This window comes from Canis lupus, chromosome 5, assembly GCF_003254725.2.
Source record: "Canis lupus dingo isolate Sandy chromosome 5, ASM325472v2, whole genome shotgun sequence".
Lineage (NCBI taxonomy): Eukaryota > Metazoa > Chordata > Mammalia > Carnivora > Canidae > Canis > Canis lupus.
In genome coordinates this window covers 61124159-61147677 of record NC_064247.1, presented here as the reverse complement: position 1 = coordinate 61147677, position 23519 = coordinate 61124159, and the positions used below count along the sequence as shown (strand labels likewise).

Sequence of the window (23519 nt, the reverse complement as noted above, 5' to 3'; positions counted from 1 at the left end):
ATTCCAGATTTAATAATAATCCATATTCTTCCCCTGAAATGGCAAACAGTCTTTGATTTCCTTATCACTGCCGCAGATACATGAATCATTAAGCTGCAAACCAGCAGAGGTTCAGTTTATCACACGCCACCTAGAATATTTAATAAAATAAATTCTAAATAATCAATTCGTGAAGAGTCAACATCTCTTACACTTTTGTAATAAATGTCTACCTCCTGCATCCATCATAAAACTGTATGTAAACTGTGGCAGCAAAGATGAAAGAGAAAGTCCCCAGTTTTCTTGTGCTGTCATGTAAATACTTAAACACGGACAAATAACATCTGTACCCTCCCTATGGCCTGTATTCTACGGGGGACACTGTCACATCAACCATGGCTAGGCTACCTTCAAAGCACTTCAGGTTTAAAAATGCAGGTGGTTCAGCCTTTCCCTCTTCCATGAGAGCCTGATCCTTTGACCCACCTAGTCACAGCAACGTCACATGCCTTTGGCTCAGCTGTCCCTGGACAGGAGCTCAGAGTGCATCATAGAGACTTCCCCCTCCTTCTCTGCAGCGCCATGGAACAGGCTTGTGGGAGAAACAGGACACTTCCCGACTGCCCTTGCAAGGGACACCACCTAGCTTCTTCAGACTGAGGACAAAGAAGCCTATGTCACATGGACATAATACCACTACAAGGAAAGAGAAAGAAGACATCCTGCCCCCACCAGGACAAACATGATGAATAACACTGTCTGATGCCACAGTGTGCCATGAGCAAAAATGTCAATTCCTTACAGAATTATTAGCTAAGCCTGAATATTGATTTTCAGGCTATAGACATGAGTCTAAAAACATACCAAAAAATAAAAAAATAAAAATAAAAAATAAAACATACCAGTGCTCCAATATAAGAGGCAAGTCCCTAATCACCCCCCACCAATCTCTCACTGGTTTCCAAAGCACACTGCTCCTTCCAGAACCTGCTGCCATAATCTAGAACAGGGGTCAACAAGCTACATCCAAATCTGGTCCTCGGCCTCACTTTGTAAATAAAGTTTTATTGGAACATGGTCACACTCATTCCTTAACTATTGACTATGGTTGCTTTCATACCACATCAGTGGCCTGACAATATTCAGGCTTGGCTAGTAATTCTGTAAGGAATTAACACTTTTGCTCATGGCACACTGTGGCATCAGACAGTGTTATTCATCATGTTTGTCCTGGTGGGGGGGCAGGTAGGATATCTTCTTTCTCTTTCCTTGTAGTGGTATTATGTCCACGTGGCATAGGTTTCTTTGTCCTCAGTCTGAAGAAGCTAGGTGGTGTCCCTTGCAAGGGCGTTGGGAAGTGTCCTGTTTCTCCCACAAGCCTGTTCCATGGCGCTGCAGAGAAGGAGGGGGAAGTCTCTATGATGCACTCTGAGACCATCTGGCTGGCAAAACTGAAACTATTTACTGCCTGACCCTTCATAGAAGAAATCCATCATTTCATCCATTTACTCAAAAAAATGTTTATTGTGCATCAAATGTGTAGCAAGTAGCATGCCAAACGCCAGGCTAGAACAAGGACAGAAATTGTAGCTAAACAATGCGGGAACAGGGCTAGCTGACCTGGGGAAGAGGATCGAGGAGCCGGTAGTGCAGTGCCAGCTGTTGTGTTTTGCTGTCAGAAACCCACTAGTCCCTCTCCTTCATGGCCAAGGGCAGAATAAGGAATGCTGGGCTCAAACTGCATGATCAGAGATTTCAGCTAAATGTTTTTTAAAGGTGCTGAGAGTCAAGTAATGAATTACCAGACCAACTTGTAAAATTTTCATTTGGACGTTTATCTTAACCTAAGATTAAAACCAAACCAAACCAAACCAAAAAAAAAAACATATTCCTAAGGCTGAGTCACCAAGGGAAGATCCCAGCAGCAAGAGAATGGCTGTGCCAATCCTTTCCAAATGAATGTGCCAATGAATCATGGAGGGAAATACTAAAAGGCAGATTTTGATTCAGTAGAACCAGGGTGGGGTCCAAGATTCTGCCCTTCCAGTGAGCTCCCAGGTGAGGCTGGCAGTGCTGACCAATGGGCCACACCATAAGTAGCAAGTGACAATGTGACTGTATACGTTCCTGTGTGGCCCCTCAGGTATGGCATGAGTGAGATATGAGTGTTTTGCAGCAGGAGGTAAAGACATAACCCAAAGAGCATAAAGCAATATAATGTATTGGAATTAAGACCTGCAAAAAGGAAATGAAAGGTCACTTCATCTGTCTCAGAGGAAAACAAGAACTGGAAAGGTGGTCTGTCACGCAATCGCCAGCTTTCCACCTATGGTGCCAGCCCCCCATCCAGGAAGGCCCAGCAGAGAGTGGTTTAGCATCTTTTTTGGGGAACAAGCACACAGAAGGAACAAGGAGACCAGAATCTAGCCACCATCAATGCAGCCTCTACTGGAGCAGCTGGGTGACTAGCTGTTCCCTTCTTTTGTTTATGTACTAATGCCTTCCTCTGCCACTCCTCCTGGGTACACAGAAGCCCTCCACCACACCTCTATCTTCCCCATGATTTTTGCTGGTCTGGGGGAAACAGACAGACACAGAAACCTGGGCCTGATTAGTTTGCAAAGCGTCTGCCTTCCCTGGGTCGGTGACTAACCCATGTCAGCTACAGGGGTCAGCTGCAATCTCTCCTAGGATGGGCTGGAGATTCGTGCCCTCTGAGCATGGACAGGACTGCAAGGAGATAAGCCACAGCCATGGATGACAGGAGTAAATTTCTCCAGCAATGTCAGGGCATTGAAAGATGTGGAGAAGATCAATAATTTACTATTCGGTCAAGTGAAGGCCAGAGGTATTCTTTACCCAACACAAGCAGCTGTATCTGGTCATTTACCCAGGTGGGTGGAATATATATCACATTCTTAAAAGGCATCCCCAGCTTCTGGATGAGGCCATAAATTATGCTTACAAAATCAAGGTTATATGTCCTGAGTAACATCTAACTTTGTGCCTGCTGTACATTGGGGCCCAAATGGAAAGGCCCTTGGGTGAATTTTGACAGTGGTGTTCAAGAGCTTCCATTGTAATTGAATATGCTAAAATTTCCATTCATGTCCTTGTGGGCTAATCTGCAATCATGTTAAGGGACTGTTATGATAATAATTAAATACAAGTTCAGCATACCAAGTTGGTGTCTTGCTGCTCTACCTTCGACAGGGAGTTTCTAGCTCAATAAGGCTCAAATCAAGTTTAAAAAAGGAAATTGCAAAATATTTTACAAACTGCAATCTACAGGAGAGATGAGGAAGGCAGAAACTGTAAACACATCTCCTTCAAAATCTTCCTGGCACCTCTTCACCAACAAGCTCTCCAAATGCCACTGGCAAGAGGCCTGCTTCCTCTAAGGGCATGACCTGGGCCTCCAGCAGTCCTTGCAGCCCCCAGACTCTCTGTTTAGAGAGACTAATAGGGTCCCCAGGCTTGGCAGCCCTTGGGTTTACAAGAAAACTGCCAAGAGTGCCTTCTCTCCTTAGCAGTGGCCAGCGTCCTTCCTGGTTTTTATGGTTCCTACATCGATTATGTGTCTGGAGATAAACCAACTCACTTCCTCAAGTCCTCAATGAGAGCAATACCCAAGCAGCCAAATCTCTGTCTGCAAAAACTCAAAGGAAACTGCCCTGTGGTCAGAGGGTGCTGGATAAAATACAAGACACCCAGCCCAATGTGCATTTCAGATAAGCAACAAATAATATTGTAATGTAAATATGTCATACCTGTGCTGAAAATTATTTATTGCTTATCTAAAATCCAAATTTCACCGGGCATCATGTATGTGTGTGTGCATGCGTACACGTGCAGACACTAAATCTGGCAACCCTGCACAGAGAGAGTGAGCACACAGACCTCCCATGCCAAAGTGAGCATGTCCTGGAAGCTTGAGAACTATTGCTTCAGGACAGACAGAACTGACTATTCATAGTGGGATATATAAACACAACTTGCTGTTCCTCAATTAAGGTTGACATGGGAATATGACAACCTCGTATAGGACCCAGCTAAAGAGTGACGGCAGGTCCTGCAGGTATTCAGAGTGCTCAGAGACAAAATCTCACCCACTGAAATGGAAGGTGAGAGGCCTCTCATACTTCTTGCTGCCTCTGGTGGCCCAAGGAAGCTGGGTTCCTGGGCTGAAAGAATGGCTGGGCAGTGGTGGGGGGTGGGGACTCTTTCTCCTTTGACTGGTTGGGGTTATAAAGAAGGGAGGCCCACTTGTACTAGAAGATCTTCCTTATCCCCTATCTCACTTGAGACCTATGCTTGGGTGCATGTGCTGCATTTCAAACCCCTGCACTTACAGACCTCCCTGGTGTAAGCACACATCTTCAGGGTATCAAGGTGCCTTGAAAACCAAGGTGGTCTGGTGATGAGGAAACTGGGAATTTGCCGTCAGAGAGACCTGGGGTAGTATCTCAACTCTGCTACTGACCAGCTGGGTATTCTTAGATACATTTCTTAATATCCTGGAAATTAATCCCATTTTCCACAAGGATGAGGAAAACAGCATTGCCTACTCGATGAGAATGTTGCCAAGTCATTGTATAAAATGGTGCGCATAAAGTGATAGGGGCAGGAACAGGTATGTAGGAAGTGTTCGATAAATGCTATCATTGTCACTACTGTTTTAACTGCCTTTGGCCAGGGAAGACAGAGCCTTAAGAAAAAGAAGCAAAACTGCCATCTGGGCCAGGCCTCCATGAGCTCAGCAGAATGTGTACCGAGCCTGTTGCTGTTTCAAAGCGTAGCTAGTTTAATGTTATTTATTAGTTAAAATTTAATTATATGAGCTGGGTAGGGACACGTCACCAGGGATGCTAAGTAATTAGAAATTAAAGAAAGACTATGGATTCGAGTTCCTGAATTGATTCTACCAAAACACATCCAGGTAACAGGAAATTAGGTTTTAACGTGTTAACGCACCAGCGGAACACTACACAAAAGCTCAGATGATTAAAAGCCAGCAGAGAGCTCTGGGAGACCCTCCGAGTCACCGCTGAGCAGGCTGGTTCGCTTCCCTGGAGGCGTCATGAGACAAGAACACCCCAGCTAGCTGCACTGGACACCAGAGAGGAGGAAGGGGGATTACAAATCAAAAACCTCAGTCAAGTTCCCATGGGCATAAACATAGCTGATTCACAGGACTGAATGACAAGGCTGGGGATAGGGCTCAGATAATGGGTGCCTATGAGAGCAGCTGGTCACTCAGCAGATGCCACTGCTCAGAGCAAGGGCCCATGGGTGACCAGACCCTGTCCTCAGAGAAGGGAAACAAGCTCCTTCCAACACTCCAAAACCTCGATGGTGGCAGTTACCACATCTCATTAAAATGACCCATATTGTGTTTCTGTAAGTTTTTTGAGCATGATGCTGCACCTCATCGGCCTCTCTCTATTCTTCCCTTAACAGGCCCTCTAGTGCCTAGATACCAGATACGGACCTTCTTGTATTCAGAAAATACCATGTACTTAATATAATATGTTTATTGAACTGGACAGGCTAGTGTCAAGTCAGAGAGAACACTTCCTAAAGAAAGGTACGGATGGAGGGCCATGGAAATGAAAGAGAGGGAATGATTACTGCTGGCTGGAGAACGCCAAGGGAGATGCCCCTGGAAGCTTCAGAAGTCTCAATGTGGACACAAGAGAACACAGGTTAGGAGCAAGGAGCACTTCGAGGTAGAGACCAGCAGGAGTGTGGCAAGTCCAGAGGGGAAAAAAGGGAGACAAAATACACAGACCAAAGGCACACTAGCACCTACAAAAACCAAGAAGTATTTATTCCATTCAAAAACACATGGTGACAACATGCAGACTCACTTGCCCTTCTGTGAGTTTGAGCTGCTCAGCCACCTTACCTCCTCTTAATCTATTCATAGCTGTTTTCCAAACTTGATTTGGGCACCATACATGTGTGTGGCTGGCTATTTTAAATATATCCCATCAGCTGCAAGCAAGATACCTATTTATCTTATGGCTGCAAGCAGAGCTGGAATGATCTGGCGTCGCCACGAGGCAGACAGTTATTTCATGCCCTGTTAATTCCTAATGCGGTAACTACAATATCATTCCTACTTTTGAAAGAGGTGCTTTTTTTTCTTTTTAATATGTGGCCTAAGTGTCCAAATAAAGAACATCACTTCTAATGAGGCTGAGTCCAAAAACATAACCTTGTTACCACTGCTGCTGTGCTCACAACAGGCTTCGGGCTCTCCGGCAGTTAGTCAAGAAGTCAAAGCAACTCTTCATTGTTTGAGGCAGTACAAACAGGTCAGCAAAACTAAACTTTCTCTTCACTGCTGAAAATTCCAATCAGAGGTGATGCCTGGCATTTCTGCCAGGCAGATGGTCCAGGCCGGGGGTTCCTGTCCACCACAGCATGGGCTCAGTGGGGAAGGATGTTCTTTGTCCACGCTGCCTACAATTGAGCCAACAGCCTCTGTGCAGTGACCACCCACTGGCTCCAAAGGCAGGATGTCTGTGGCAAGGCGTGCCTTATGATCAGAGCAGAGAAGGCCTCATCCCCGGGAGGTGAACATCTGGTCTGCTTGGGGCCGGGAGAGATTCTGACATGGTGCAATTCTGGCCACCTGTTGCTTTAAATCACATTAGCTATTTTTCAACAGAGTCTGTCACTGCCCACTGCTGTGTCTTACCCCTACCTGTTACTTTCTAGCTTCCACCAGGGCCTCTTTCCCTGTATTTATGTCACTTCTTTATGTCCCAGTCTGCTTTAGGTATGCTTCCTACGTGTTCCGCACGTAGGACTTGCAATTTCTCCAACACACGCCTCATGACCTGGCGTTGGGAGTTGCATGCTTGATTTTTCTGTCCCCCTCATGACATCAAAACGATGTATCACTGCATCTTCAGGATCTATCACAAGGTGCTGGATGGAAAGCATTTGACAGATGGCTGATGGATGGAAGGTATGTGCCTGATTCAATCTAAAAACACTACAAATCCCTCCAGGATGCCCAGGAGCAACTGGTGTCAGAGCAGGCACTTTCACCATACAACCAGGCAAATCTTGGCTCAAGTCCCAGCTCCATGCTGATTTTTGAAGGATATGTGGTGGGAGAAAGCCTGTCTGAGGCTCAATCTTTTCATCTGTGAAATGGGTATAATAATAGGTACTTTACATGGATGTTTCTATGACGGTTGAATGAGATGGTAGACCTGGTATATATATAGGAGATTCGTAAACCAGTGGCCGTTGCTGTACTAAATGCATGGCTTCTATCTGTTGTGGAAACCTGGCAGCTAAAAGGGTCCGGAGGTAGACAGCCAAGTGGTAGCCTAGGTTCTAAGATACCTGGCTCTCTCAGGAGGGTGGTGTGAAGATGGCTTCTGGGGGCCAGAGAACAGCTTCGTAAACTTTAAAAGTATGTGAGCTCTCCTGGCTTGGCCCAACGACTTCACCCAGCTCACCTAACCTAGGATGTGGCAATCTGGGAGACATGGGGATGGTTTAGATGTGCCCCTCTGCTCTCAGGGAGTCTCCTATCCCCAGACCTCCTACCCCATCAAGGCTCCAGATAAGCAGGCACGAATCTACATGGGGAGCAGGGCCAACCTCAGGCCTGCTGAGATTTCATCTCATGAAACGTTGACATCACAACCACCTTCTCTTTCCTCCCTGCCAACCTTTGTTGTCCCTGGAAACCTTATCGAGCTAGCTTCTCCGTGGCTTACAGACAAGACAACTAATCGTGGACTTAACAGCTCGTCAGCTTCAAAAGCGGCTGCCCCCATCCTGTGCCTGGCTGAGAAAATCAATGTGCTTTTGAGCTGCTGTGTGTTCCTAGGGCCCCAGCCTTGGAGAACAAAAGGAGCTGGACTGCCGAGCAGTTCCATGAACAGGCTGGAAGTTTTCCTGGCCTAAGGGAAGGCTTATAGCAAGTAATATGTTAAACGGTAGACCCAAATATCTTTATCATGCCCTTGAACTGAGGAAACCATCTCAGGTGGTAGAAAAATCACAGCTCCAAGGCCCCGTGCAGGACTATCTGCCACCCTCCACAGTAGGGGCAGAGGCTGGCACCATGCCCGGAGGAGGGAGCAATAGAGGTAGTGAGTCAATGGGAACCGCCCGATTGAATCCACTGAAGGATGAATCAGGGTTCACATGGGGAAGCCTCCTCCTGTGAGACACAAAACTCCATGTATGTCTGCATGGCAATTTCCCAGGTGGAAAGGAACACCTGTCCACTGTCCCCGCATGACCTCTGGGCTTCCCGGCCACTGGTCCCGATCAGAGCAAATGCAGGAAAAACACAGTGAGACATAGGGCTGCTCTTGTCAAAGATGTCTTTCTTTGGGGCTGTTTTAAATTACAACCCGTGGCAGACAATCTACTACAAAGGACTTCCACTAACATGATGTACTCACCCCCACAAATAATTAAGAAAAATCCGGTTCAAATTGAACAGGGTACCATCTATTATCCATCAGTGTCCAAGAGGGTACAGAAGAGATGGTAATTCTCGGTGCTGTTGGGCATACAATTAGCTCAACCATTTGGCAGAGTCTAGTAAAAGGAAAGATACTCAGAGCTCACACTTAGCAATCCTAGCAGGTCTGTGTTGCACAGGTGTACAAGCAGACGTGTATAAGCATGTTTCCTGAAACACTGTAATGTTGAAAAACTGGACAGAATCTAAAAGTCCACTGACTAGGAGGTGACTGAAATGCTTCCACGGTGGAATACTACAGAGCAGTTAAAAGGGATGAGGGGATATGAATACCAACAGAGATGTAGCTCAGACCATAGTGCGAAGTGGAAAGGGGAGCCCTGAAATACTATGTATGTCACACACACAGTCCCACCCAACTTCCAGAGTTTAGCTTGGAGCCCATCTAACTAGGCAGCTTCTCTGAGCATCCCAGCCCACTCTGGACTCTCTGGACACTTGTCCTAGAAGCTCAGGTTTCCAGATTTCTCAGCACTGTCACTTGACTCTCAGGCATGGGCACAGCTGCCTCTTCAACTTGATCACGAGTCTCTGAGGCAGAACACATGGCTTCTGTTTTCCCTATGGATACTACAGGGCCCCACAGAGAGTAGGACCACAGTCAATGCTCATCGACCATGCCCTGAGCTCAGAGGAAGAGGCCACCCATGCCACAGGCCCGCCAGAGGGGGCTTCACTCTCTGAGAACTGGAAAGCATGCCCCTTGTGTTGTCGACTAAGGGTCTATAAGCCCATCTCCCACTCCCCACTGAGACTTAGGCACAGCAAGTAGAAGGATGTGGAAGGGAAGACCCCCCCGCCCGCCCCGTCTGGCCCATTCCCTTCCCCTATGTTCCGAGGGTCCCAACCGCCCCCATACAGGTGTCTGCATGGGAGACTGTAAGCCTGATTCGCAAATAACTCCAGACACAAATATGACCTAAAAAATAACCGAAAATCATTCTGATTCCATCTAGTGACAATTCAAATTGATAACACAGGGGAAGAAAATGAACACTGTGACTTTTTTTGGCCCTGGGCTTCCGAGCTGCTGCTGAGGGAGACTTCCACCCCGCTGTTCCGGACAATTAGAAGTTCCTGATTTACATATCACTGAAGACGGAGCCCTGCCAGAGATCTAAGGGTATGAAGCCTGCAGTGCGGCTTTGGTGTGAGTTCCTGCAGATCCTGGAAGTCCCAGCAAGAGTCCCACATGGGTCCTGCCCACACTGCTCGGTTCCCACGCCCCAAGGCCCCCACAGCCACGGCTGATGTGCTGGCATAATCACCAGTCACTGTCCTAGAGCTAGGTCCAGGGCATCATGTTCAGAGCGATCTGCATTTTAATGTCTCACCAGTCGACTAAACCATGCTGTGCAAACACAGAACCTGAGAGAATGTAGGAAAGTGGAATTTCTCGTGTTGCGGCTTCTCTTTGTTCATCATCATAAAGCATTGTTATTGGGTGTTTTAAAAAAACACAAAAACATAAAACAAAAGTTATCTCTCTCTGTGGGGTAATATAATAAAAGCCACTGGATGCTATTTTTAACAGCCATAAAAGCACATGATTAATATAGAAAAAGTCATAATGACAAAGTGCATCACAAAGAATGTCAGCCTGGAGTGTGAGCCGTTGAAGTCAAGTGGGCTTACGGTCCAAGTGATCAATCCTGGCAGGCTGGAGGACCCAACACACCAAAGGTCTCCAGGATCCCTCTCTTTCACTGGTATGAAATACCAGGTGAATCACAGGCCAGCGTCCCCGCTCTGGCCCCACACAGCATCATATTCACAGGGAAGATCCTTTACAAGAATCAGCAAGCAATGCAGTGAAGTGGGTGCTCACTAACCAGCAGGCCACGAATGCACCGCGGTTCACATCCTCTCCCTCTACATGATGGCACATGACTCGGGCTCTCAAAACAATGAAAGGACCCCAGGAGAACGACTCCATGACTGCCCAAGGGTGAGAGCCTATGGTGTCAGAATGATGGCAAAGAAAACATCCTGCACCCTATCTTCCCCCAGAACCCAAACTGAAGTTTGCACAGATCCCAAGATGTGTCCTGCAGCACCTACCTCCACCCCAGCCACAAGAATCCTGCACACCTTGTGATCCCATCTAATTATCATTAGCACTTTCAAGCTTCCTGAGGTCGCAACACCCAGAGAGACATTGATGTAGCCATTGGTAGAGGGAGTAGAGCCAAGATCTGGTTGGAAATCACCAGCTCCCAAAGGACCCACTCAACAAAGGCAGGTCCAGGCCACATTGAGAGGGAGATACCTTAGGCAGCCTCCTCCTCCCTCGTACCTGCAGGCTCTTCCATGATACATACAACACTGGATTCTGCAGGAAACTTACAAATCCCAGTCTACACACCAAGGACTCCTGAGAAACAGGAGTACTTTATCTAAGTCTGGTTTCATGGAAAACTTGAACGGAGATTGTTGGGTAAGAAAGCAAGAAAAAAACAAACAGCAAACAGGGTCTTGGCAAACAAAAGTACTTTTGACTGGCAGTCACTAGAGGTGACTGGCAGCAAATTATTCCAAAGTGATTCCATGTCATTGCAGCCCAGAAACAACATTTGTGGAACAAGAGAGCCTTTCTGCTCTTTACCTCCACTCCCTGGACTTTCAGCTTCATGTGGTCCTCTCTGGTCGTCTTCCCATCTTTCCTCTTTTTCCAGCAATATCCATCCTTCCTGTATTTCACTTTCTTCCTGTTGTAGAGTATCATTGAGCCATTCTGTGGTCTGGAAACAACAAATGGTTAAGTTACCAAGAGAACCAAGTGGAAGAAAAATTTATGAAGAAAGATATCGTAGACCAGTAAAAGTCTCTACAGAAAAGCAATATTCCACATTTGCTGGGACATAATTTTTCACCTTTTATTGCAGCTCCCTGGATTAACCATGTTTTATGGCCAGCCAAAATTTGCTTGTGGATTTGGTACCTAATGAATTAAATGTGTCAATGATAGGCTTAAAAAACATCCCCTTAGTAATATCCACCATCTAATCAAGATATACGATGTGGGGGCCTGAGCTCTGCACTAAAATGTAGAAAAAACAGCAAGAGAAAGCAAAAAGAGCCGGGGGTGTTGTGGCAGCCTGCAATATCTTATCTCTTGTAGAAAGATTTTCTACACATCTTTTAATCCATCACCCAGCATTAGGAAATAAATAAGTTTAACGCAGACGCTAGATGACTATGTTAAAAACAGACCAATGGAAAGACTAGTCGTCCAGGCCAAACGCTCTTGATTCATTGCCCGCGTTTAGATCACTGCAAGATTCAGAGGAACATCTACGGCCCTTCTCAAGCAAGCTAAGTACATGATTGTTTCACATTTGGGCTTCGGCTGTCGGAAGGCTCGGCACTGCCAAGTAAATTTGTCTAGTTGGTCCATGACCACCATAACCTTAGGAAAACAGTTTGCTGCCCACTTGCTAAATGCCAAGAGTGGCTGGTTGCTCCAGTGCCATTCAAAGAGCCTTGAATTTTCCAAAAAGAAGTCATGCGCCAACCTCAGAGAGCAGAGGATGTTCGCGCGTGCCTCCGCAACTGCAGTGGGTGCATACTTTGGTTTGGAAACACCAAAGACAGAAAGAACGAAACTCCTCTGGCAGCATGTCTACAGTACGCCACTTCCAGAAGAAAGCGGCAGCAGAGGTGGGCACACTCAGCCCTCAAGGAAGCCTGAGAACCCCCTGAAGCATCACAGCATCCTGCTCACTCCCCGTGGCCAGCTCTGCGTCCCCCTGAGACTGAAATCCCAGCACAGAAGAAGGGTCACAAATGAGTCTGTGGGCCCAGGAGACCAACACGGGCACGTCTCAGTCCCAGCCATGGTACCAGGGCTCCTTACACAAACAAGGCAAAGGAGGTGGTTTCTTCTAGTGCCAGTGGACTTCCCTGTCTCTGCTACAGCAGAGATGAGAGGGCAGGCCAGCAGGGCTTCCCCATGACCCCAGGGACAAGATCCTCCACCCCGGGCTCCTCTTCCTCTGAACAAGGGGGCATTTCACAGGCAGGCACCCAACACAGGCTAGTGATGTCTTACTACTCCACTGTCTGAAGTGGGGGGGAAGGCACACCGGGGTGACAGTGGCTAATTATTGTTCCCACCCAGCCAGACTGTGTCCTTCTACAGCAAGCTGATGACCGAACAGCAATTCCATTGCATTGGAAATTATAGACTTTCAACAGCAACTCCCAACACTTCATTGTTTGCCAATCATGGTGCAATTGGTTTGTGTCAGTATTGGTTTCCTCCTAAAGTCTGGCCGACTGAAACAATTGGGAAATGGCTTCATGCGCTTGTCACAACGCTGTCACCTGACCATCTTGTACTCACAAGTCTGCACTGAAAACCTTACAGTATTTTCCCATTTCTAAATGGCAAGTAGGCTCAAATGTGTGGCCAGCTGTGCCTGCCTATTTCCATGTCACTCCTGCTCTAGGCTCATACCATTGGAAGAGCCCAAAATCCAACTCCTATGCTTAGGGCCAGGGTCCCAGGAGTAAGCAAGGGAATACATGTTTTTTTTTTTTTGTTGTTGTTTTTTTATTCATGAGAGACACACAGAGAGAAGCAGAGACTTAGGCAGAGAGAGAAGCAGTTTCCCTGCAGGGAGTCCAAAGCAGTACTCGATCCCAGGACCCCAGGATCATGACCTGAGCTGAAGGCAGACGCTCAAACACTGAGCCACCTAGTCACCCCACAAAGGAATACATTTGATCATATAGACAGGTTCTGCATTTGTCTTGCCCCTCTCAGCACAGGAATGAAGACATCCACAAGAGTGTTGCAGGGACCCCCTTGGTCCCAGGAAACTCGTCTGCGGCAACATCAATCCAGTCTAGCTTCTGGTGAGTGAAGAGGCTACATAAAGATTTGCACTATCCTCCCTTTCTAAACATGGCCAGTAAACCCCAGCAGTGTATTCAGGCCAACTGTCTTCAGATCATGACTGGTATGACTCAGAGAGAGTGAACTTCCCAAAATACTGTCAGGTCCACAGTCCGTTGTAGTCCACAAGTACACCCACATAAGGAAACCCATCTTCCTCCAGTGACCTGCCCGTTGCATCCTGAGAACGTGAGAACAGCCTCATCACCTGACACTTTGAGATGGACACAATCCCACAGGGAACCGAAGTGTCCACCTTAAATGGCCTTAATAAATAGAATCATCTCTTTAACTTGCAATAATGACAACCTAATAGTGTTTAATCCAGCACTCTGATTTTATTAGAACTTGCCTCTGCTGTGTGATGGGGAAAGTCCCTGCCTCTGTCGTTCTCAGGTCCTAAGAATGGCAAAGAGAAAATCAGACTACAGAGGGGCCCCACAGCTTGAAGAAAACTAGGCTGAACAGCGGTCCCAGAATATAATCAAGACCAAGTCGGAGCTAATGGGAAGGGATCCAGGAAAGGAGGGAGGGGTGAGGGGGATGGGCTAGGGCCCAAAGGAAAGGGCCAGGCAAGAAAAGGCTTGAGTACATCTCATCACAGCATGAAAGACAGCACCCACCTGAGAAAAGCAGGGAAATGGTAATGGAGTTGAGAACAGAGAGTCAAGTAGGAGGCACAGGAGTCCTGCCACTTATTGATCCCAAGCCCCAGCGAGGGCCTGGCATGGGAGGAGCAGGATACATGTGTGTCTATGCCCCTGTCTACCTCCAAATGTATGTCTACACCGGCATCTACAACTATATATGCCTGCACCTCTACATACCTCTAGTTCCATCTGCATCCACCTGTGTGTCTCGATGTTGACACCTGCACCTACATCACATCGACCTCCATAGCTACATCTTTGTCCAGTTTTTGCAGCCTCACACCAACTCTGTGAGGTAAGATTATCATTCCCAACATATAGACGAAGAAACCAAACCTTTGAGGCCAGAAAGCATCCGAACAGGATTCACTCAGAGTCAGTGTGACTCCAGAGCCTCCCCCAAGTCTACTGGCTTAACATAGACTGTGGGGCCAGTCTCAGTTTGCTCTACTGGTTGGGTGATTTTTAAGGCCCTGAAAGCATTGGGCAACTTGGGGGTGAAGTCCTGACTTCCTCACCCCACAAATGGGATAACTCTGAAGCAATCCTAGGTCTCTTCACCCCATGTGTAGGACAACTCTGGATGCTCTATCTATATGGTCTTCCAGAGCCTAAGTTCCAACTGCCCAAGTGGAGACCTGCTGGACAAGAGCCCTACATTTGTATCCTTCTCCCTCCTCTCTCACGTTCCTGCCCCCTGCTGGTGTTTCCCGGGACTACCTCTCAAATAAAGGGCTTGTATGCAAGTCCTCATCTCAGGGTTTCCTGGGGTAAACCCTGATTAAGCTGACAATCTTAGAGAGCCTCAGGGAAACAATCCAAGACCTCCACTGCAGCAGAGAGAGGAACATCTAGGGAAATACCATGGACAACAGGGAGCTTCATTCTAATGAGGGAGGCTTCAAGCCAAATAACCTTTTAATCTGAGAAACTAATGGCTGGCAAAACCAATAACACTCATGCAATCTGGTAAAAGATCATGAGATCAATGGAAAAACTACTGCAGATTATAAAAGTAAACAAGAAGGTATAAAATTAAGATACATATTCAATAGTTTGTGTATGTGATGTGCACACCCTCACACACAAATAGAAGGAATGACAGAGGACTCCACCGAATATATGCTATATGACTTTCGTAATACAGTAAATGCTATAGAGAAAAAGAAAGTTAAATACTTAGGCATAAATTTAATAAGAAATTCCCAAAACCTGAGGGGAAAAACTATAAAAATCTACAGGACAAAGCAGGTTCAATAAACACAAAAACATAACATGTTCTTGATTAAGAAGAGCAAAGATTATAAAAATGTCAATCGTCCCCAAATAATTTATAAATAAAAGATAATGACAATCCCATTAGGATTTTTTGCTGGATCTAAAGAATTTTTTGAAAAATTTATTGGGAAGGAAAAAAACACCAGGGATAGAAAAACTTCAATAAAGAGGCCCGAGGTATAGAAACTAGCCTTAACAGTTATTAACATGTCCCATAAAGTCTCTGTATTTTCAAAAGTATGGAATTAACATATAAATACATAGAAAGACCAAGAGAATGGGATAGGAGATCCAGAAATATCCCCACTTACATACGCAAATTTAGCATGCCCTAAAAGAGACATCAAAAGTCAATGGGAGAAGGGGACTGACTTTCTAATGAGTGATATTGGCATCTGGAAAAAGATAAAATTGGATCTACCCCTCATAGTGTACAGCAGCATGAATTCAAAATGGACCAGAGATTTAAACGTGGTAAATAAAATCACACTACTAGAGGAGAAAATATAGGTGAATTTCTCTATAACCTCCAAGTGGAGAAAACTTCCTAAGCATGATTAAAAATCCAGCAACAAGAGGTGAAAGATAGGTACATCAGAGAACATAAACATAAAACTGCCAGACTGTGTTCCAAAGTGGCAGTGCCATTTTACTTTCTGACTAGAAATGAATGAGGATTCCAACGTCTCCGCATCCTTCCCAGCATTTGGCATTGTCTCGTCACTTGGATTACAGCCATCCTCTTGGGTGTGTGGCAGTGTTTTCATTTGCATCTCCCTAATGATTAATGATGTTGAGCGTCTTTCCATGTCCTCATTAGCCATTCATCTAAGTTCTTTGGTGAAATGTCTATTTGAATCTTTTGCCCATTTTTAATTGAGTTGTGTTCTTCTTTATGTGTTGTAAGAGCTACTTCAATAAAACCTAGATAGAAGTCCTTTATCGATATTGGATTTGCAAATGTTTCATCCCAGTCCATGACTTTTCCTTTTCCTTATGGGTTTCTTTTAATTATTTATTTTTTAAAGATTTTATTTAGGGACGCCTGGGTGGCTCAGTGGTTGAGTATCTGCCTTCGGCTCAAGGCGTGATCCTGGAGGCCCGGGATCGAGTCCCACATCGGGTTCCCAGGATGGAGTCTGCTTCTCTCTCTGCCTGTGTCTCTGCTTCTCTCTCTGTGTCTTTCATGAATAAATAAATAAAATCTTTTTAAAAAAAAGACTTTATTTACTTGACAGAAAGAGCATAAGCAGGGGGAGTGGTAGAGGGAGAGGGAGAGGGAGAGGGAGAAGCAGCCTCTCTCTTCCTCAAGCAGGGAACGCGATGCAGAGCTTGATCCCAGGACCACAGGATCACGACCCAAGCCAAAGGCAGATGCTTAACTGACTGAGCCACCCAGGTGCCCCTATGGGTTTCTTTTAAAGAGCAAGTTTTTGGCTTTGGTAAAGTTCCAATTTATCAATATTTTTCTTTTATGAATCATGCTTTCAGTATCATATCTAGGATTTTTTTTCCTAACCTGAGATCACAAAAATCTTCTCTTGTGTTTTCTTCTGAGCTTCATAGTTTTAGCTTTTACATTTAAGTCTATGATGCATTTTGAATTAATTTTTGTGTATGGTGTGAGCTAAGAGCCTACGTTGATTTTTGGCACATGGATATCCAATTCCCAGCACCATTTGTTTTTGGTTTTGTTTCTGCTTTAAAAAAAAAAAAAAAAAAAAGCTATCCTTTCCCCCATTGAACTGCACTTGCATGTTTGATAAAAATAAATTGACCATAAACATAAGACTCTATTTCTGGACTTCATACTTTGCTCTTTTTTCCATCCTTATTCCAATACTATACTGTCTTGATTGCTACAGCTCTGTAGTAAGTTCTGAAGTCAGAGACTATATGTCCTCAAACTTTGCTCTTATTTTTCAAAATTATTTTGGCTATCCTAGGTCCTTTGTACTCCTATAGAAACCATTAAGGTTAGTTTGACAATTTCTGCAACAACAACAACAACAAAAATGCCTGATGGGATTTCGATAGAGGTTGCAGTGAGTCTAAAAATCTATTTGGAAAGAACTGCCATCTTAACAATATTGAATCTTCCAATCACTTCTAATCACAGAACATGGAGTGCCTCTCCATTTATGTAAATCTTTCATTTCTCTAAGTAAGACTTTGGAGTACAGGTTTTATGCTTTATAAATTAAATTTATCTAAGTACTATATCCTTTTTGATTCTACTATGAATGGAATTATTTTTCTTTTTTATTTTTTAAATAAAATACTTGAATACTTCACAAATTTGGGCATGATCCTTGTGCAGGGGCCATCCTGATCTTCTCTGTATTGTTCCAACTTTAGTATATGTGCTGCTGAAGTAAACATTGTCATTATTTACTTAAAATTTCCTTTTTGTATTGCTTTTCCATGTTTCCACTTATAAATAGATATAATTTAATTTTTGTATGTTGATCTTGTATTCTATGACTTTGCTAAACTTATTAGTTCTAGCAAAATTTTTTGCAGATTCTTTAGGATCTTTTACATTTATAATCAAGTCACCTATAAATAAGTAGCATTTCAGGTCTTCCTTTCCATTATAGATGCCTTTTCTTTTTCTTGCCTTATTGCACTGGCTAGAACCTCCAATACAAAGTTGAATAGAAATGGTGAGAATAAACATCCTGTCTTGCTCCTCATCTTAGAGGGAAAACATTCAGTTTCACTTAAGTATGATGTGAACTGTATCAAAGATTTTAAATCATATAAAAAGGACTCAAGAACCAACTTGAAGAGGTTCCAAAAATGGACCATTTCAGCATCAATAAGAATAGCAATTGCTCTGGGTTAAAACACATTAAACATATTTAAATCCATAAGTTCATAATGAAACTAAAGCACATAAACAAAAAACCCAAGTGATCATTGTTGGAGGCTAGTGACCCAATACATTGTTTTGAAAACTAAAAAAGAATAAGGAGGAAGAATCAGGCATTTATCTTACCTTTCCTGCACCAACAGTTCCTTTGAGTTAACAAATTACAAAAAAAGAGGACTTTCTCTGTAGAAGTATTCCCGCCAATAAATGAAGAAGTGACAAATCACTATTTTCAACCCCTGATAATTAATGAATCATCAACAGTGACTGACATCACAAAAGAAAGACAACCAGACAAAATGTGTCCCTGATAGAATACGTTGTTGTAGGAAAAAAAAAATTAGGAGTTTGAAATTATTCAGATCTCTTGATCTACCACTTTATAAGATCCACAGAGGATAGAAGAACATGGTAAAGGATATCATGGGGATGTAATCAGCAAAACCCAGATTGTGGGAAACTCCACAAGACAAATGACCTGGATTCTTCAACAAATTAAGTGAAAAAGAGAGTAAGAGAATGCTAGAGTAGAAATATATAGACTAAAAGAGACAAAAGATGTATCAACCAGTCACAACATGTGAAAAAGAGAGTAAGAAAATGCTAGAGTAGAAATATACAGATTAAAAGAGACAAAAGATACATCAACTAGTCACAACATGTAGGCCTTACTTGGATACTGAGGTAAACAAACTCTCTGTAAAAAAAAAAAAATTATATATATATTATATATATCCCAGGACCCTGGGATCATGACCTGAGCTGAAGGCAGACACCCAACTGATTGAGCCACTCAGGTGCCCCAAAGAGATCTTATATTTTAGAGATATATACTGAAACATTTACTGATGAAATTGTATAGTGTCTAAGATATGTTTCAAAACAATGTTTGTGGTGGTAGGTAGGGGATGTGAGTGAAACAAGACTGGCCATGTGTTGGCCATAGTTGAAAGTAGATGATAAGTATATAGGAGTTTATTATATTAGGCTGTCTATATTTGTAGATGTTTGAAATTCTCCATAATAAGTTTTTTTAAAAAAAAGATGATCATGAGATTTGAAGTGAGCTCTAGGTTATAATCTTGGCTCAGTTCTTTATAATCTATGTGACCTTGGACAAATTATTTGATCTCTCTGTTGTAGTAGACATACTGCATGTGAGGTGCCCAGAATGCTGCCCACCATGTAATACGTTCTTCACAACTAATAATGATAACAAACTTGGCCCCCTTTTGTAGGGTCCTACTGCCAGGGACAATGATGGAGGCACTTAGGATATGATAAAATGGCTTGTTGTAGGATGCAGCTAGAACATCCACCCATGGGAGAGGCCATCTGTCTGTAAGCAGTGAGGCACACACACACACTCATCCATTACTTTAAGGCAAATTTTTCAAAATCAGTAGCTAGGAGACAACTGATAACTGAAGATCAGAGAAGGAAGGTGTTCTTGAGAGGTTTTATATTAAATAGGAATTTTTGAAGCCACACTGTCAAGGCAAGGTTAATCCAGACAAATCCAGGAATGGTCTGGATACTCTTTCCTGAGCACGTGTCTAACTTTAGAGATCAGTATACCCCAAACAGCTCAGGTCCATGGCCCTTCCTCCTAGAAATCCCCTTCCCCTATCATCATCAGGGATGATACAGATCATCTCCAGGACCTTGACAACCACCTTAATTTCCATGCAGACAACTGAAATCCAGCCCACCACCCCAGCATCCATGGGCTTCCTGGGATCTCTTGTCAGCCCCTTCCCTTGGCCTGGCCCAGATGCAGCAGCCTTTGTGCAGCAAGCTCTGATCTGACTGATTGGCTATTGTTCCACTGAATTAATACGATATGATATGTCCCTGTGGCTTCCCCTGGAGAACAGATAATGTCCTCATGCCTAGTGAGCCTCCATAAGCAGTGTCTGGATGGCTTCAGAACAGCAAGCATCTCCAGAGAGTTCCTTTTTCCAGCTAGAACCCAAACCTGGGCAGGCTCCCCCATCTCCTTCCCTTTTATTCATTGCCCTCGGTCCCATCACTCACACAGTGAGGCACAGAGATGGACCTGGGTAGAGAGAAATGCATTTCTTGTAGTTCCAATGGCCTCTAGGCCCTGACCCCAAATGTGAAGCAGGCTCCTGTGACAAGGCACAAAGTGTAGTGTCCTAGAGCAGGGGATACTGTTCCTAAGGCCAATGCTAAATCTCTGTTCCTGTAGGTAGAAAATGAGAAATGCCACTCTCTACTGCAGCTTACACATGTGTACCCACACCCTTCTTTCTGATCTTTCCAACACAGAATGACCTGATTTCAGTGTACCATTAGAAGTACCTGGTCTAGTCCAAACGTCAATAATTGGCATGACAACAATTGCTATGACGACAAGAGGGGCCATGTATCAAGCGTTCACCATGTGTCAGATGCAGGCAAAGCCCTTCGTACCTACTTCTCATTTGAATCCCATGACAACTGTGGATGTTGTTATCCTTATTTTACAGATGAGAAGGTTTGGGGCACAGAGAAGGGAATTAATTTTCTCAAGGTCATACAGCTGGTAAGGACAGAACAAATGAACCAGCCCACTGTACCCCTTTCTGGTGTCTTGCCACAAATCCCTGGCATGTCCCCCAGGCACCCTCCTTCTCTAGGAGCAACAACCCAGGATACTTTCAGAGCCCATGGTCCCTCTCACAGCAGAACACTGTATATAAAGGAAGGATCGTTTGAGCCTGATTTAAATTGGTCCTTTAGTTTTTCCTTTTGTTGCAAAGAGAGGAAAGGAATCTGGAAAAGGAATGTCTCCCTGCTTATCTCCCTTGCACACAGACCCAGCAAGAGTAGTAATTGATGGCTGGAGCACAGCAAGGTTGATAGGATGCCAAACGGAACCCCAAGAAGCCACAGCGACAGCCCGAATCTCACGGTCAGGAGCTGGCTTATTAACTTTCAATCTGGTGTTTCCTCCTGACTTGTTTATAGGGTCTTCGCTATTTGGGGGAACAAGAAAACTGGTAGGGAGCAAATGGGGTCCTCTCCTCCCCCATCCCAGTCTGGCCACTGCGAGCTATTTATGGAATGATAGGGAGGAAAGGGCTGTCAGGCCCGGCCTGGGCTGCTATCTGCCAGATATGAAAACCAATTGCTTTTCATAATAAATTCCAGCTGGAGCCATAGAAATAATAGGGACCAGGAGAAGGTAACACCAATTTGCTTTATTTGATTAGCTCCTTCTTGGGCGGTCCAACCCTAGCTTCTTTTCATTAAAATAAGGGCAAATTGAAAATCGTAAAAGAGCCTTTCTTATCAGGAAACAAACGATTGCACAGATTCGTATGCCTAAAAGCCCCGGTAGCCTGAGCCAGCAGGGCCCGCACCCGCTGGTGCTGTTCTAGATGAGGAGCTCTGGTCAGGGTGTCTTGGGCCTGTTTTCATTCTCTGGAAGGAAGGCAGGTACCAGCGCTGCCAAGCCATGAGTGCTGTGTACGCCCTGAGTCCTGCAGGCCACGCTGCACCCGAGGCTGGCCCAGCCCACAGGGCCGGCCAGGGAGACCCCCGAGGGTGGGCGCTGGACCCTCCCATCCACAGGCCAGGATGAGGGGCAGCTCAAAGCTGCCTGCACCCAGAAGCAGAAGCCAATCTGCATTTCTAGAGGAGCACTAACTGCAGCCTGCTAACCACAGTTTTGTTCCTCTAAATGGAGGCTGGAGGTCACCGGAAAGACTGCCCATAGGAAGAGGTCACTGGTAATGACCAGGAATCACTCCAGAGTAAGTCTGCAGGGACTCATTAATGGCTCCTTTACTAAAGCTCCCAGGGCGCTCAGCTTGAAATTCTATTACGACATTCAGTGATTTATTCAATTAATATTTATTGAGCAGCTATTATAAGCCAGGCATTTGTTTATGGTGCTCTAGAAGTGTCCCAAGCCCTGTCTGTGTACAGCCTGCTGTCCCGTCAGGTGGGGCGGGGGTGGAGGCTGCTCTGTGCAGGCTGGGACAGGAGGAGCAGAAGGAAGTACCCAGGGGCTTCAGAAGACCCCACTCCAGTGGGCGAGACAGGAAACGACAAGGGAGCACATCCTGTAAAGCTGGTGGTGACATGGGGACAACAAGCCTGAGACCCCTCCTGGGGCGCAGCATCTGAACAGAGGCCTAGGTGAAGGCCAGGACTCCCAGGAAAGAGAGCAGAGATATCAGTGGCCGAGAAACAAGTTTGAGGGCAGAGAGCAGGTGGGGGACAGGCAAAAGGTGAGGCTGGGGTAGACAGCCGGGCAGGCCAGGGTTGAAGGAGTGTGGATTTTGCTCCACGTGTGATGAAAGATGCAAATGAACCAGGTAGTAAACCCACACGAGTGGCAAAGAAAGAGTGGTGAGGAGTCTGGACGTTCATGCAAGTGTGACATAAGAGCAAAGACAACATAAATGAACTCTATCAGCGCACCTGCAGCAAACACAATGGAGCAGCAGCATAGGGCACACATCACAGGGAGGCTTCCTCTAGGTTGAGGCAGTGGGGCTGCTCCCCTTCAGGTCACTGCCCTCCACCCCCTCTGAGAATTCTGATCTGAACTTCACCTTTGCAGGGATGGGAAGCAATGAAGGGTTTTGAGCAGAGAAGTGGGGTGATCATGAGACTTGGCATGCCCGGCTCACCCAGACTACACACGTGTGCTGTGCGTCCTCCACCTGCCACCGTAACATGTAAACATGTTTACAGTCAACACTCTGTAAATGCTTGTCAAATAAGCGAGTTAAGCAAGCAACTCTGGCTGGAACAAAGAAAGTCCTATATTTTTTCTTGAAAATAAACAGAAAGCACCACTTACATTTAAAGTGTTTGGTCAATGACAAAGCAGAAGAAAAAAGTGAGAAAGAACATATGGCATCACCTTTCTTTGGATTAAACACTGCTGGAAAGAAAGAGAACTTTCTATCCCTGCTACTCGGCACAGCCCAGGTTATGGGAGCCTGAGCCCAGTGGAGCGAAAAGAGTATTGCTCAAATGCCACCAGCATCTGGGTCACGTTTGACCCCACCGACATCTCATTTGGCTAAAATCCATGCCCCTAAATAGATCCTGGCACTTCTATAGACCCTCACTTGTCACATTCCAACACTGATATTTTATTAATAATCCAATGTAAATCTGAGGGAAAATTAATGTGTCATCTCCTAGCAGGAAGGACTAAACATCTCAATGTGACGGTCTGTTAGAGTTGTCATTTATCATTAGCATGCAATTCAAGGCAAGCGTCCCACATTCTGGTGGGAGCGTTCGAGACAATGAATCTCTGGGAATTAGCTTCTGGTCCAATTATTC

General features: G+C 45.0%; 1 protein-coding gene and 1 non-coding gene across 2 annotated transcripts in view; both read right to left on the bottom strand.

Annotated features, from left to right (window-relative positions):
* Positions 1–23519, bottom strand: part of CAMTA1 (calmodulin binding transcription activator 1) — an 849138-nt gene that overhangs the window by 416984 nt on the left and 408635 nt on the right. Inside the window, 1 exon segment of the mRNA XM_025427290.3 lies at positions 11109–11244. Coding sequence (XP_025283075.3) covers positions 11109–11244 — 136 coding nt within the window.
* On the bottom strand, positions 17607–17713 carry LOC112647656 (U6 spliceosomal RNA). Its single transcript, XR_003128408.3, has one exon. It is a non-coding gene; the product is annotated as a U6 spliceosomal RNA (small nuclear RNA).